The sequence below is a fragment of the Oryctolagus cuniculus genome, chromosome X (genome assembly GCF_964237555.1).
Source record: "Oryctolagus cuniculus chromosome X, mOryCun1.1, whole genome shotgun sequence".
NCBI classification, from domain to species: domain Eukaryota; kingdom Metazoa; phylum Chordata; class Mammalia; order Lagomorpha; family Leporidae; genus Oryctolagus; species Oryctolagus cuniculus.
Genome location: NC_091453.1, coordinates 114,318,895 through 114,335,243, shown reverse-complemented (window position 1 = coordinate 114,335,243; position 16,349 = coordinate 114,318,895). Strand labels below are relative to the sequence as shown.

Here is a 16,349-nt window from a genome sequence, read left to right as displayed (position 1 = left end):
CCTGGGAAAGCAGTAGAGGATGGCCCAAGTCCTTGGGCCCCTGCACCCGCCTGGGAAACTTGGAAGAAGCTCCTGGCTCCTGGCTTCGGATTGGTGTAGTTCTGGCCATTGCACCAATTGGGGAGTGAACCAGCAGATGGAAGACTTCTCTCTGTCTGCTTCTCCTCTCTCTGTGTAACTCTGACTTTCAAATAAAAATAAATAAATCTTTTAAAAAATTAGAAATGTGCTTGCCTGGGGATGAAGACTGACTAAGAAGGGGCATAAGGGAGCACCTAGGGGATGTCAGAAATGTCCTAAATTTTGATGATGATGATGGTTACTACATGGATATACATTTTTGTCAAAATGCATCAGATTGTACACTTAGAATCTTTGCATTTCACTGAGACATATTATTCCCCAATAAAAAAATCACATGATATATTCAGACACTTGGAGCTATAGAAATAAAGCAAAGATGTTATAAAATACAAAGTGATGTGGTAAATGTGGAGGCAGTACTTTTTTTTTTAAAAAAAAAAGCACTTATTTATTTATTTGATTACTTATTTATTTGAAAGGTAGAGAGAGAGGGAAAGGTACAGGGAGATGGAGAGCTAGTGGGAGTGAGAGAGGTCTTCCATTTGCTGGTTCGCTACCCAAGTGTATGCAACAGCTGGGACCAGGCCAGGCTAAAGCCAGAAACCTGGAACTCTATTCTGGTCTCCCATGTGGGTGGCAGGGGCTCAGGTAATTATTGTATCATCTTCTGCCTCCCAGGGACATTAGCAGGAAACTGCATGAGAAACATACAGTAACTGGACTTAAATCGGTCAGCAAATGATTTGCAGTACTTGGGCCCCTGCCACTCCTGTGGGAGATACGGGATAAAGGATGCAGGCATCCTAAGTGGCAGCTTAAGTGACTGTGTGACAATGTCTACCCACCACTTTTTTTTAAATCTGCAGTTTACATAGTACCAACTGGGCCAGAAGTTATCCATCTATCCTCTCCAACTTTTACAATTCTCAGGGTAGGTGTTATTATCCCCGTTTTACAGTTGAGCAAACAGGAGTTTAGAGAAAGCGCAATAAACTGCCCAGGCAACATAGCAGAGTAGAAGCAGAGCTGGCCTCTCTCTCTTTTTTTTTAAGATTTATCTGTTTGCTTAAAAGTCAGTTACACACAGAGAAAGGAAGAGGCACAGAGAGATCTTCCATTTGCTGTTTCACTCCCCAAATGCTGCAATAGTCAGGCTGGGCCAGGCTAGTTTGAAGCCAGGAGCCAGGAGCTTCATCTGAGTCTCCCACATGGGTGACAGGAGCCCAAACACTTGGGTCATCTCCTACTGCCTTTTGCAGGCCATTAGCAAGGAGGTGGATTGAAAGTGGAGCAGCTAGGACTCACACTAGGGCTCAGATGACATGCTGGCATTGCAGGCAGCGGCTTTACCCACTGTGCCACAACGCCAGCCAGAGCTGACCTTTGAACCCATGTCTATGTGTCTCCAATGTCTGTCTTTAGCCTACCATTGCTTGCTGCCTATCTGGTGGGTCTAATGGTCCCTTCAGTCTATAGGCACCAGTCTCCCTGTTTATTGAATAGGATAGCCCCTAATCCTGAGCAGGCCTCAAGCCAAGACCCTAAGCTGGCCATCTGGTTTCCTCCAGGGAATGCAGGCAGACCTCTGACCGCTCCCTCAGGGCTTCTTCTGGAAGCCTCTGGCTGCTGGGTATTACCTTTGAAAGTCTAGTGCTCTTCACTCAGAATTTCCCGCAATCAGTGCACTGGGCTTGATACAGCTTGCAAGATACCTTTACTAACTCCCCCTGAGGCCACAATGGAAAGAGCTTGCTGGACGCTGGGGTAAACAGGGCCCTGAAGCACACTTGTACAGAGACCTCAGCTAGGAAAGTTAGAGACAGAGAATGTTGGAGGTAATCATTCAGTCCTATCACCCCAAATGCCTCAGACTGTGGGAAACTACGTACGGGTTCTGAATAAACCACAACAAGCATTTCTACTCCTCTTTTCTTCCCCAAACACATGACACAACACTCAAAAGGAAAGCCATCGGCTACTTCTCTGAATCCTTCTCACAAGCAATTCTCTCAGTTGAACTTAGACCACAGTGGAGGGAACGGTACTCATCTTGAGGGATATTAAAACTGAGAAGTGGGGCAGGCCTTTCGCACAACAGTTAAGACACCCCTTGGGATGTCTGTGTCCCAGATTGGAGTCCTGAATCTGCTACCAGTTCCAGCCCCCTGCTAATGCTCCTGGGAAAGCAGCAAATGATGGCAAGTACTTGGGTCCCTGCCACCCCGTGGGAGACATAGGATGAATTCCAGGCTCCTGGCTTTGACAAATCCCAGATCCAAATTTTGTAGATGTTTGGAGAGTGAACCAGCGAATGGAAGGTCTCTCTCTCTCTCTGTCTCTCTCTCTCTGTCTCTCTCTCCCTGCTTCTCAAATAGAAAACAATACATAAATAAATAAAGTGAAACAATTCTGAGAAATGGTGTGTGGCTTAGTCCTGAGAGGAACTGAGTCTCACTGCACCTCTGGAGAAACTTGTGCAGCTTCATCCTCAAATGAGTCCTCCACAAAGGGTCTCTTTCATTTATGCCTGAATTTTGGGGTGGTCCTGTTTCAAGGAGAAAGAAATGTTATGAAGCTGCATCTAAAGGGATACCACTCACAAAATATAAAGACACTACAGGGGCCGGCACTGTGGGGTAGCAGGTAAAGCCGCCACCTGCAGTGCTGGCATCCCATGTGTGCACCGGTTCAAGATCCGGCTGCTCCACTTCTGATCCAGCTCTCTGCTATGGCCTGGGAAAGATGGCCCAAGTGCTTCGGCCCCTGCACTGGCATGCGAGACCTGGAGGAAGCTCCTGGCTCCTGGCTTCTAATCGGCACAGCTCCGGCCATTGTGGTCAATTGGGAACTGGACCACCGGATTGAAGAACTCTCTCTCTCTCTCTCTCTCTGTGTAACTCTTTCAAATAAATAAATAAATCTTTTTTTTAAAGACACTACATGCTCCAAGTGGACATGGAAACTTTCCCCAAGCTTCTGCAAAATGTCCTTGAATACAGAATCCAAAAACAGCAGTTTGGCCTCAATTTTCCCGCAGTCTGCCTGCATGAACGCTTTCCTGCAGTTCTGCAAATTGATACCTAGTACCCAGGGGGTGGCGTAGGCAGTCAGAGGGCTTGGTTGTCATGAGCTCTTGGATCCAAAGGCCCAAAGGGACCACATTGTATCTCCCTGGGAAAAGTATATGATGCCCTCCAATTCTGTCCCAGTTGAGATTCCATCCCTCCACCCACCTTAAAATTACCCAATTTCCCCTACCTTAGTTCTGGACCATCACCTGAGACAGGGCAAGATCCTAGAGCTGGCAAAGGTGCGTTTGGATAGCCAGAGCTGTCTGGCCTGTTCCAGAGAGGCTCAGTGCTTGCGGAAGCAGAAGCTGGGCATTTGTACCCTCCCCTTGCTACTTTCTACCCCTCTAGTTGGACTGTATAAAGGCGTTTCCTGCTAGCTATCTATTAAGAATGCAGAAAATGCACTCCAACGAGTCAACCTGGTTGGGCACCTACAGGAATGAGGAAAAGGGGTAGCTCTTTTTTTAGACAAAAAAATCATTCTTTTTGCGTTAAAAAGCACTTTGTGATATTGTCTCTTGACCTAGGAGGCCAATTGTCTGAAAACATATACAAGGGTCCATAATATCTAAACCATCAAGTTTGAGGTTTATCTCAACCTGATGTCACTTCACTCTCAAGAACTGAGAGCCACTTTGAATTACCTCTAGTTTCTTCCTCTCCCTCCATGGAAAGAAATAAAGAGCTCAGAACCCTGCATTCTGGATTTGTCAAAGGCTCCCATGGGCTGCAGAAGGAGTGAAGGCTTAAGGCTTCTGTGAGTTTGCAATAGACCCCAACAAAAGATTTAAAGCAGAGTGTCCCAATTCTCATCTTGAAAACCCTCAGTAATATCTTAGTAAGTGGCACCATCATTCAGGATCTATACCCTGAAGCCATTCCTTTGCTTGTTTCTTACTCTTTTTCAACAGTATTGATCCAATAAATATGTATTGAACACCCACTATTCTGGGAACTCTGTTCTAGAGTACACAAAACAGACCAAACCTCTGCCTTCCTAGAATGAATGCACATATATGTTACATGTTTGTGTGTACATACATATATGTGCACTATATGTACAATGTCAGCTAGCGATAAGTCCTGTAAAGAGAGATGGAATGGGGAAGGGGAATTGGAGTGAGTGCTAATGTATAGAGGCCAGAATTCTGCAATAAGGTGACATTTGACCAGAACCCTGAAGGAGAAAGTCATATGGACTCTTGCTTTCCTGGCACCCTAGGGAACACCAAATGCAAAACTATGAGACCCTGCTTAATCTGTTCACAGCACAGTGAAGAGGCCAGTGTGGCTGGAGGGGAGGGAGTGAGGGGAGAAAGAGAAAGGGCCGGATCACATAGGACCTCAATGGCCAGGCTGAAGTCTTTGACTTTTCCTCTAAGTGAAAAGGAGACTCACTGGGGGCTTGCAAGAACACATCAACAAATTCTGAGTGCTCTCCTCTCCAAATGCTTTCTGTTCTGTCCTTTTTTCCACCTCCCCAATGCTTTCCATAGTCTAAGCATCCAGCAGTTCTTCCCAGGATCACCAGCACAACCCCCTAGCTGGACCCTTTGCTTCCCCCCTTTCCGCCCTTTCTAATGCATTCACCTCAAGACATCCACAGTGAACATTTTAGAACATGCACACGATCCAATCACTCCTTGTTTAAAAGCTTTTAATAGCTTCTCTTCCCATAACCTTTCTAAGATCGTAAACCTCAGACTCCACCTCCATCCTGCTCTCTAGTTATTGTCCCTTCACTCCATGCCCACCCTACTGACTTCCTGGCTATTCTTTGAACTGGTTAAATACTCTCTGGTCTTCCCCCTAGCTAGTCATTCTCCCTGCAATGTACATCTCCCAGGCATCCTCATAACTTGTTCACTTACTTCAGTCACTTTTTCTGAGAACATTCTCTTAACTGTTCTGTTCAAAGTAGCAGTCCTTCAAATTCCACCCTGTCACTCCATTTATGTTCCTTCACAGCATTTTTTATAAAATGTATTTATTTGTTTATAAAATGTGAGGAATACTTTTAAAAGCTTGTGGAAAATGGAATTAAAATATAAGTTTATTTTGGTTCAAATAATTTTAAGATCCATGCATATGAAGGGTAATGCTTGGGATACAGTGGAGACTCAGCAAATATTTGTCAACTAACCGGATAAAAAGTGGAGGGAGAAATTATTCATAGAAATAAATGTATAATTGCAACAGTGATGAATCAATGCCTGGTACTGGGAAAGCCTAGGGTAAGGAATCCTGACTTAATTATGGAAAACTGGGTACCCTTCCTGTGGAAACAATGCCTGAACTGAGATCTGATAGTCTGAGAAGGAGTTAGACAAACAAAGAAAGGAAGGAGGAGTGTTCCAAGTGGTAGAAACAGCACGTGCAAAAGCTCTGAGGTGGGAGGGACCAGGCCAATATGAGTGACAGGAGAAAAGAAAGCAGTATGTTTCAAGTGGAGACAGTAGGGGGAGAATGGTACAAAATGAGCAGGAAAGGTAACAAGAACATTGCAATGCATATTAAGGAATTTTGTCTTTTTTCTGAGAATAATATGAAGTTATCAAAGACTTTTACAATATTATGTGCCAAGGAGTGTTGGGGGGGAAGAAATGACATAACTTAAGATGTACATTTTGCAAACATCAGTGAGCTACTGGCTATAGTGCAGAGAAAGGGCTGAAGGAATAAGCACACATGAATAGACCAATAGAAAGCCATTCTCATGGTCTAGAGCAGAGATGAGGGCAGCTACATCTGGAGCTGTGGGGAAGGAGATGGAAGTAGAGTGAAGCAGATGAATTCAAGAGGTTTTCAAAAATAAAATCAACAAATTTCTTCCCTAATTGAATATAGGGAAGGAGGCATATCAAAGATAATTCCTAAATGTGGGGGTTGCATATTTGATCATTAAGTGCAGCTTCACTGAGATAGGAAACACTGAAAGAATGTCTTGTTTAGGGGACTCAAAAAGAAAGGCTTATTATAAGCAATTGATTTTGAGGGTCCTTGGAACCGGTTAGTCAGGAGAGACATCTGAGAGAGGTAAATTGGGAGGAGAAGAGAGGAAGAGGCTGGTACTGGCAATACAGGGAATGCTTTGTGGGAGTTTGGAGGTGGAAGAATAGAGAGAAAGAACAGAATCTGAGGGTGGGAGATGCAGGGGTCAAGTGAGGTTGTCGTCTCTTTTTCATAAAGGGATAGAATTCAACATGATTATAGGCCAATAGCAAGGAACCGGTTGAGAGAGCAAGAGGTTGAATATACCACAGAGGGAAAGTGTTATTAATAATGTAAAGTTATTATAGTGTGAAGGCGATGGGGTCAAGGTACAGGTGGAAGGATTTATTATCCATAGGAGGAAACATTGTTCTCTTATAAAAGGGGAAAGAGGCCTCAGATAGGCACAGACTCAGTAGTTTTATAATTTTGGTGCATATGGGAGATATTGTTTCTTTACTTTTAGTGGTAGAGGAATTAGACTAGGAGACAAGAGATCTTGACTTCAATCAGAGATTCATAACTTAGGTGAAGTTATTTCTCACTTTTTGCCCATTTCTTAAGTGAAGACGCTCTACTACATAATCTTTCAAACGTCTTGCAGCTATGCCATTCTAAGCAAATCGAGAAAAGCTGAAATTCAAGACTGCAGAAAACTCACAACTTAGGATTCATTTAATTGTGTTTCTAGATGGAAGTACTCACTTCAGTTTCAAGGTGATGAACAGAACCAATGTTTTTAATCTCATCCTCTTAAGATCCTAATAAAATGCCAAAAGGCATAAAAATAAGAGGACCTCCCCCGCACAAAAAAGCAAAAAACCAGAGCAGTGCTATAAAGTCAGAAAAGGTATCACCGAGAGACCAGAGAAAAATAGTGAACCAAGTACTACAATAGACAGTGTACATGTATGAAGCCATTTAAATCATTCTACAAGATGGATATTATCACAAGGATATTTCTATATGAGGGATCTTCAAAAAGTCATGTAAAATGTGTGTTGTAAAAAAATTAGGCATGGATTCCTAAAAAAGTATTTTGCACAAAAATAAACTATCTTTTATTTCCATTTTCCACAAATTTTTGAAGTGCCCTCATGTTATTCAATGTTTAAAATGAGGTAAATAGAGTCATGGAGAGGTTACATAGCTTGGCAAAGCAGGAAGTCTAGCTCTAGTGTTTCCATGCTAAACCACTATGTTTTGTGACCTCCCAGAAACAGAAAGCAATTCTGGAAATGATAACACTGAACTCACACCCTGTTAACAGAGAAGTAAGAGAAGGATATTGGAGAAATGGTCATGGACTCCCAAATGGAGCCCCAGAAAAAGTTCAGAGTTAGCAGTGGCTAGGAGCTAGAGAAGTGCACTGAAGGTATGCCAAATTAACTGGGCCACTCTCCAACTCTGTGCAGTGTCTTATTGTAGTGTTCAGCCCTGGCTATAGCCAGTGAGAATAGCTTTCTAAATAAAGTCTTTCTTGTGAACAAAGAGGGAGTCTAGGGTGGACTTTGTGGTTAGAGACAGAAGTGGGGTGTGCTTAGGTAATTTTAGGGCCATAAAAGTATATGAAGACAAAAGGGACTTTGGTATCACAGTGACAACCTTTAAAACACAATATATCCAATAATAATTAGATGCTTTACTAACCTCTGAACTGTTAACTAGCCAGACTGCAACCAGTTCCCTATCCATATTTCAAAAAGGGGAACCCCCTTGTTGAGACACCCACAACACTCACCTGCACAGCTCTGCCATTGTTCAGAGAGGAATCCTGTCCAGTGAGTAGTGACTACTTGCAGTAGTACATGACTGCAGAGGACTCCAAGAAACGTACCAAAATATAGCAATCTGATTCATATGAATGGTCAATCACTAGACATTTAAGGAAAACTGCATTTTACAGAAACACTAAGAAGACAATGCAAAACAACTGACTTCTAAGGAAAACTTAATGTGGAAAGCAGAAGAAGATATGTTTTAAAAATTGTAATTGTGGGGTCAGTGCTGTGGCATAGCAGGTAAAGCCACTGTCTGCAGTGCCAGCATCCCATATGGGTACTGGTTTGAATCCCAGCTGCTCCACTTCCCATCTAGCTCTCTGCTATGGCCTGCGAAAGCAGTAGAAGATGGCCTAAGTCCTTGGGCATATGCACCTGTGTGGGAGACCCAGAAGAAGCTCCTGGCTCCTGGCTCCTGGCTTCAGATTGGCGCAGCTGCAGCAGTTGCTGCCATTTGGGGAGTGAACCAGTGGATGGAAGACTTCCTCTCTCTCTCTGTCTTCCTTTATGTAACTCTGCCTTTCAAATAAATAAATTTTTAAAAAACTTCTAATGGCTTAACATGATGTCTTCCAATTCTATTGCTGGATAGGATTTCATTTTTTTTGGCTGCATAGTATTCCATTGCGTACATATACAACATTTTCTTTATGATTAATTTGATGATGGTCACCTTGGTTGATTCCATGATCTTAGCTATTGAGAATGGTGTTGTTATAAACATGGTGGTTCAAGTATCTCTTTGATATATTGTGTTCAAGAATTTGGGGTATATACCCCGTAATGGGATTGCTGGGTCATATGGCAGGTCTATTTTTAGTTATTTAGGCAATCTTCACACTTTTTCCCACAGTGGCTGCACTAATTTACATTCCCACTCACAGTGTATGAGCGTTTCCCTCTCTTCACATCCTTGCCAGCATTTTTTACTTACTCTCTGTCTTTTGGATAATAGGCATTCTGAAAAAGTGAGGTGATACCTCATTGTGGTTTTGATTTGCAGTTCCCTGATGATTGGTGATATTGAACTTTTTTCCATATATTTATTAAACATTTGTATTTCTTCACTTGAGAACTGTCTATTCAAGTTCTTTGCCCATTTCTTATCCAGACTGGTTTTTGTTGTGGTTGTTGCTGTTGAGTTTTCTGACATCCTTATATATTCTGGATATTAATCCTTTGTCAGATAAGCGGCTTGTAAATATTTTCTTCCATTCTATCAGATGTCTCTTCATTCTAATGAGTGCTTTCTTTACTGTGCAGAAGCTTCTGAGTTTGATATAATCCCATGTTTCCAGTTTTGCTTTTGTTGCCTGCACTTTTGAAGTCATCATCTACACCAATTTCTTGATGTTTCCACTACATTTTCTTCCAGCAATTTCATAGTTTCAGGGCTTAAGTTTAGGTCTTTGATCCATGTTGTATATAGTGAGAGGTATAGATCTAATTTCATTCTTTTATGTATAGACACTCAACGTTGCCAGCACCATTTAGGGAAGAGACTATCCCTTCTCCAATGTATATTGTAGGTACTTTTGTGAAAAATCTGCTGGATGAATAAACATGGATTAATTGCTGCGTTCTTTTTTCTGTTCCACTGACCTATGTATCTGTTTTTATGCCCATTCCATGTGTATTTTCATTACTATAACTTTGGAGTATACTTTGAAATCAAGTATTATGATGCCACCAGTTTTCTTCCACCTCAGGATTGCTTTGACTACTCAGGGTCTTTTGTGGTTCTAGATGAATTTTAGGATTTTTTTCTAATTCTGTAAAGAATTTCATTACTATTTTGATGAGGATTGCATTGAGTCTGTAGATTGATTTAGGTAGTATGGACATTTTTACAATACTAATTCTTCTAATCCATGGACAAGGAATATCTTTCCTTTGTTCTGTGTCCTTGCTTATTTCTTTCATCAGTGTTTATAATTCTCATTGTAGAGATATTTCTCTTCTTTTGCTAAAATTTATTCCTAAATATTAAAATTTCATATAGATATTATAAATTGGAATGTTTTCTTGAGTTCCCTTTCAGCAAGATCATTATTGGTGCATAAAAATGCTTCTGTTCTTGTACCAATGCCATCTCACTAGTCCAAGTGATCAATTTCAATTCACAATTGATCACACTGATAGGTCTAAGAGTCAAAGGAATCACCCCAACAAGACTAGTGTCTGCGAATACTAGCTGACAGAATAAAAAAGGGAGAGAACGATCCAACATGGGAAGCGGGATACACAGCAGACTCATAGAGTGGCAGATGTCCTAAACAGCACTCTGGCCTCAGAATCAGCCCTTAAGGCACTCAGATCTGGCTGAAGAGCCCATGAGAGTATTTTAGGCATGGAAAGCCAAGACACTCTGGCAAAAAAAAAAAAAAAAAAAAAAAAAACTAAATGAAAAGTCTCTGTGAGTGAGATCCCAGTAGAAAGAACAGGCCATCAAAGAAGGAGGTACCTTTCTCTGAAGGGAGGAGAGAACTTCCACTTTCACTATGACCTTGTCTAAATAAGATCGGAGTCTGTGAACTCAAGAGGCTTCCATAGCCTTGGAAACTCATGACTAGAGCCTAGGGAGATTTCTGACACCATAAACAAGAGTGTTAAATTGTTAAGTCAACAACAGGAGTCACTGTGTACTTACTCCTTATGTGGGATCTCTGTCCTTAATGTGTTGTCCAATGTAAACTAATGCTATAGCTAATACTCAAACAGTACTTTACACTTTATGTTCTGTGTGGGTGCAAACTGATGAAATCTTTACTTAATATATGCTAAATTGATCTTCTGTATATAAAGATAATTGAAAATGAATCTTGATGTGAATGGAATGGGAGAGGGAGCGGGAGATGGGAGGGGTGCAGGTGGGAGGGAAGTTATGGGGGGAAAAGCCATTGTAATGCATAAACTGTACTTTGGAAAATTATATTTACTAAATAAAAGTTTAAAAAAATGCTTGTGTTCCCTAGATGATGATTTTTCTATCTTACCACTTTACTGAATTGGTTTCTCATTTCTAATGACCTTTGGAGGAGTGGCTAGATTTTTCTGTGTCTAAATCATGTTATTTACAAACATGGATAATTTGAATTCTTCCTTTCCAAACTATATGCCTTATTTCTTTCTGTTCCTTAATTGATCTTGCTAATACTTCTAATACTATATTGAATAAGAGTTGTAATAGTAGACATCCTTGTCTTGTTCCAGATCTGAATGGAAATGTTTTTAAGGTTTTTCCCATTTGGTATGATAGTGGCTGTGGGTTTGTCATATATGGCCTTTATGCTTTTGAAGCATGTTCCTTCTATAGCACATTTGTGGAGAGTTTTTTAATCATGAATGAATATTGAATATTATCACATGCTTTTTCTGCATCTGCTGAGATGATCATACGGTTTTTGTTCTTCATTGTGTTGATGTAATTTATGATGTTTATTGCTTTGGAAATGTTGAACCACCCTTGAATCACTGTGATAAATTCCACTTGATTGTGAAAACAATAAGTCAAGAAATACAAATCCTGCATATTCTCTTTTATATTTGTAAGCTTAAAAAACAAACCTCAATCTGAACACAGAATGTTCATTACTAGAGGCTGGCAGGGATATTGAGTTTGGATAGTGAGTAACAAATCAAACTTAGAGAGAAGGAATAAGTTCTTGGTGTTCCAAAGCATAGAGGGAAGGCTATAGTTCACAATGACCTAGTATATAATGTATGAACAAATATACTTCAAGCTTGCAATCACAGAGTAATGTTAAAGAAAGGGAAATATTGATTACCCTGATTTGGTCAGTATGAATTGTATACATACATTGAAATGTCACAATGTAGCTCATAAATATGTACAATTGTGGTTAAGTAAAAATTTTAAAAAGAAAATAGCAAAAAAATTTTAATTGGCACTTTGAGGTATATCCAAGAGAATATTGAGATCATAGGTTAAAATTAGTCTTCTATGAAAAAGCAGTAATTAAAGAATAAGACAAAATTCAAACAAATTGAAAACATAGTGACTGGAATAACATAACTTAGTAAAAAGCAGTGGAACTAACTTAAAAAGTGTTTTAGTAGTTTGAAAGCTTAAGTCATGGAATAGAGATGGAACAGATTATACAGCACAAGTGCAGGAGGACACTTCAAAAAGTTTATGGAAAACTGGAATTTAGAGATATTTATTTTTGATGCAAAGCATTTGAAGTTCATTCATAGTTTTTTCATAATATGCATTTTCCATGAACTTTATTCAAGACCCATCATAAATGAGATTTTCAAATTTTTAAAAGTTTTAAATTGGTAAGGAACAGATCAATTAATGATATTGAAACAATTGGCTATGAATTGGGGAAAGAATCAAGTTTAAGGATTATCTTGAATATTTTACCCTCTTCTGCTTCAATTTCTCTATCTCTACCGAATCATTCCCATCACCATTCAAAAATGTCATGTATCTTCCATCTGTAACAATCCCTCCTCCAGATCTATTTCCATTCCTCTGATGCCCTTCACAGCAGAGCTTCTTGAACTTATTGTCCATGGTTGGTTACTGCCACTCTCTCTCAACTTACCATTCACTTGCTCCCCTGGAGCTTCCATTTCAGCACGCTGAAGTATCTGCTCTTGTCGCCAATAACCTCAGAGTTACTAAATTGAATGAAACCTCTCAGTCCTCATCCTACTCAACCTCTTGGATGCATTTAACTGATTTGATTACTCCCTTTTATTCTTCAAAAATTCTCCTCTTGGCTTCCATGACACTAACTTTTCCTGCTTTTCTCTTACTTCAGTAGCCCTTTCTCCTCAACCTTTACCAACTTAATCATTTCTAGCTCTAGCTGCCTGATGAAGAGGCAGCTGTACTGTACGTTTTTGTAGACTGATTCATTAGGTTGCTTGAGTTGAGTTCTGTTTTAAAATTAAGCAGACCACCAATGCTATCAATCCCTCTGTAGGTTTCCACAGATAAGCAATGTTCATACTAAAACTTTCTTGTTGGCCGGTAGTTATCTTTTATAAATAAGAAATATGTTTTTCAGTGCAATATCCTTTTTTATGTCTTTTAATATACTGAAAAATCACATTTCAGAAAATCTACAGAAATACCTTCCTTTAGTACTAGCTTAGCAGTTTAAATATTGGCTATGACATTTTTTAAAGGATTGGCTACATTTTCTTCTATGTTAAACCATCTGAGAAAGCTATGAATATAGATGAAGATGCTGCAAAGGTGTGTAAAACAATGTTAACATTTAACATCCTATGCTAACTGACAAAAGGTGAGAAACACTATGTCCCAGATCATTTTTTACATGTTGACAAGAATGCTGTTTACTGCAAGTGAATGTCATCTAGGACTTATGTGTTGGAGGAAAGTGACTCAGGGTTTAAGGCTACAAAATCATTAATGGGCTGGGATATGGGGCACAAGTGCTATCAAATAGTGAGTAAAGTTCCACTATTTACTATCATTGGAATTAGCACTGCTCTTCTTAATGTTCTAGTTACAAACTTCCATGGGTTTTAAGTGGTTAGCCCTAACCATACATTTGCTACAAGTCCCATTGTATTTAGCACACACTTTTGAAACATTTTTTCCAGGTGCAACATTACAATAGAAATACATGCAGTGGTTATAAAATCCAAACTTCTTAACATCCTTATCCTTCCATGAGATATCTACCTCCCAAATATGCCCTGAACACAACGCAATCACTTTTCACTCTTTCCATAGCTACCATCCTGATCCAAACCACCAACTTTGCTTGCCTGTAGTAATAAAATAGCCTCATTTCCAATCTCTTCCTTCTAGTTCATTCTCCACATAGCGATTAAGAAGATCCCTTTAATACACCAATCAGATTGCAGTGCTGCTTAGTCTGCGTTTGTTCACCTCTCTAATGGATTTCCATTACACTCTGAATAAACCCACCCTCACTGCATGCCTCTCAAGCCCTGCTCTATCCTGGTCTAGCTCCCATAACCTCATCTGCCACCCTTCCTGCCATTGCTCACACTGCTCCGATCCCACTGGCCTTGGACACACCAAGCTTATTCATGCCTCAGTCTTGTCTTTTCCTATTTTCTCTGCTTGGAACCATCTTGCCCCAGCTCTTCATCTGGCGGGATTGGGATCTTCCCCATCATGTGGGTGTTGACTTGAATGGATCCTCTTCAGAGATGTTCACTCCTTCCCACCCCAGCTAAAGAATTACCTTCTGTCACCAGGTTTTCTCTAGAGCATTATCCTGATTTGATTGGTTCCCAGCATCTACCATCTAATTTTATCTTTTAAATACATATATTTAATATGAAATAAATATATAAATATAAATATATATACACTCACGATCTTTCTTTCTTCAGTCTCCTCCTGTTAATTCTTGTATTTCTAGACATAGAACAGTGCCTGGCTCACAGCCTGTATTAATGGAATGAATGAACAGTTTAGTGCTTCTAAAAGTTTCCTAAGGAAACTCCCAATTGCATGAGGCTTGGATACAAAAAGGTTAAAGTGGCTAGATTTGCAGGCTTGTTCTTGCATTCCAGGGATACACTTGCGTACTCCCACTCATAGGAAGCTGTCTGCTGACTTCATCATTATGCTTGCCATCATTCCTCATGAATTCATATCAAAGTAGAACTGAAAATGAAGCTCAGTGCCTTGGTGTTAACAAGACTAAGTTTGTAGCAGAAATACTGGCACCTGCATTCGAATCTGGCTATCATTTCTTCATTGTAATCCCACACGGAGCTACCCCTAATGCTTAAGGATAATAAATGCAGTTGGGCTGCAAGGGATCCAAACAAGCTGTAAATACACACAACTTTGGCAACATTTCTAGCTTTATAGAGAATAGAAAAAATAAAATGACACAGAAGAAGAGTATAGGGAAGTCAGAGAATCAAATCATTTTAGACATCAAATCAAGGGATGTTCCAGGGGGCATTTCCCTGTTTATTTAAGAAAGGTGTTTTATATCTAGAAATGAGAATTTCATAAGCTCCTCTGTGAGGATCACAGAGCATCCTCTGTGATGAAATATCAGAAAATTTTAGAAGGTTCAAAAGGTTTATGGAGAATTGAAATTAAAAGATAAGTTTATTGTGGTACAAAATATTGAAATTGATACATAGCTTTTTCATAATATACATTTTCCATGAATTTTCAAGGATCTCTAGGATCTCAGCATGGCCTTTTGTATACTTCAAATCCAATTCCCTATGAAAGTGAAGAAAAACAATATTATGAAATTGTAATAATGTAATTGTTCTGTCCCCAAGTAGTGATTAACTGTGCCTTCTGTTCTCTGAATCTTATCTCATTGGTTTTATATTACAAATAACTCTTGTTGTTCCTCTTCCCTTGACCTACTTGAAGTTCACATTTTTCTAAAAACGTGGATCTCCGAACAGAATGCAACACTTTGGGATAATTTTTTTTCCAATCCTATTAAACCTATTTGCTTGTCTGTTACATGCCAGTCACCATTCTAGGCACTGGAGATAGGGAAGAGATCAGGACAAAACCCTTGGCTATTCAGAGCTTGCATGCTGCTAGGGTGGTGTGACATGGGGTAGAGCGACAAGGAACATACATGCAAATGTAAGTTTAATAATTGCTCTGAAGAAGATTCAACAGTATTAGCACCAAAGGATATTTGGGTAGGGAGGAGGGATGGGTCACTGTGGATATAGAGGAGGGTCAGGATTTCTAAGTAGCTGATATTTAATCAGTCTGAAGGATAAAAAATCATCCAGTTTGGCTAGAGATCCTCCCAGTCAGAGGTGTCTGCAAAGAGGTGGGCATGAGAAACTGAAATGCTTGTGAGCCTGAAGAGTGATGGGCTAGGACGAGTTCTGAGATGAGTTTCTAGAGAGTCAAGCAGGAGCAAGATATTTTGAGACTTTTTCCGAGCAAGCCCCAGCACAGTGTTTGAATTTTATTTTAAGTACTATTGGAGCACTTTAATAGAAAGCTATCAGGGCAATTGGGATAGTGATTTTTGTTTTAATGTCCTTAGTTGTTCTGTAAAAAAATTTCTTGGTGGGCCAGTGTGTGGTGCAGTGAGTTACTCTGCTGCCTGCGATTCCAGCATCCCATATTGGAGGTACTGGTTTAAGTCCCAGCTGCTCCACCTCCAATCCAGCTTCCTGCTTATGCACCTGGGGAAGTAGCAGAAGATGGCCCAGGTGCTTGGGCCCCTACCAGCAATGTGGGAGACCCAGTTGGAGTTCCAGATTCCTGGCTTCAGCCTGGCCCAGCCCCATCCATTGCAGCCATTTGGGGAGTGAACCAGCAGATGGAAGATCTCTTTCTGTCTCTCCTTCTCTCTGTGTCATTTTGCCTTTCAAATAAATACTTTTAAAAATTTCTTGGAATAGTACAAAAGTGCAAATAGGCAGTACAGCTTGAATG

At 40.2% G+C, this 16,349-nt stretch overlaps 1 protein-coding gene across 1 annotated transcript in view; it reads right to left on the bottom strand.

Annotated features, from left to right (window-relative positions):
* The window catches only part of VGLL1 (vestigial like family member 1), a 36,619-nt gene extending 22,221 nt beyond the window's left edge, over positions 1-14,398 (bottom strand). Inside the window, exon 1 of the mRNA XM_008273255.4 lies at positions 14,280-14,398. Coding sequence (XP_008271477.1) covers positions 14,280-14,329 — 50 coding nt within the window. The 5' untranslated portion in view covers positions 14,330-14,398. The remainder of the gene's footprint in view (positions 1-14,279) is intronic.
* Between the last annotated feature and the right edge of the window lie 1,951 nt (positions 14,399-16,349).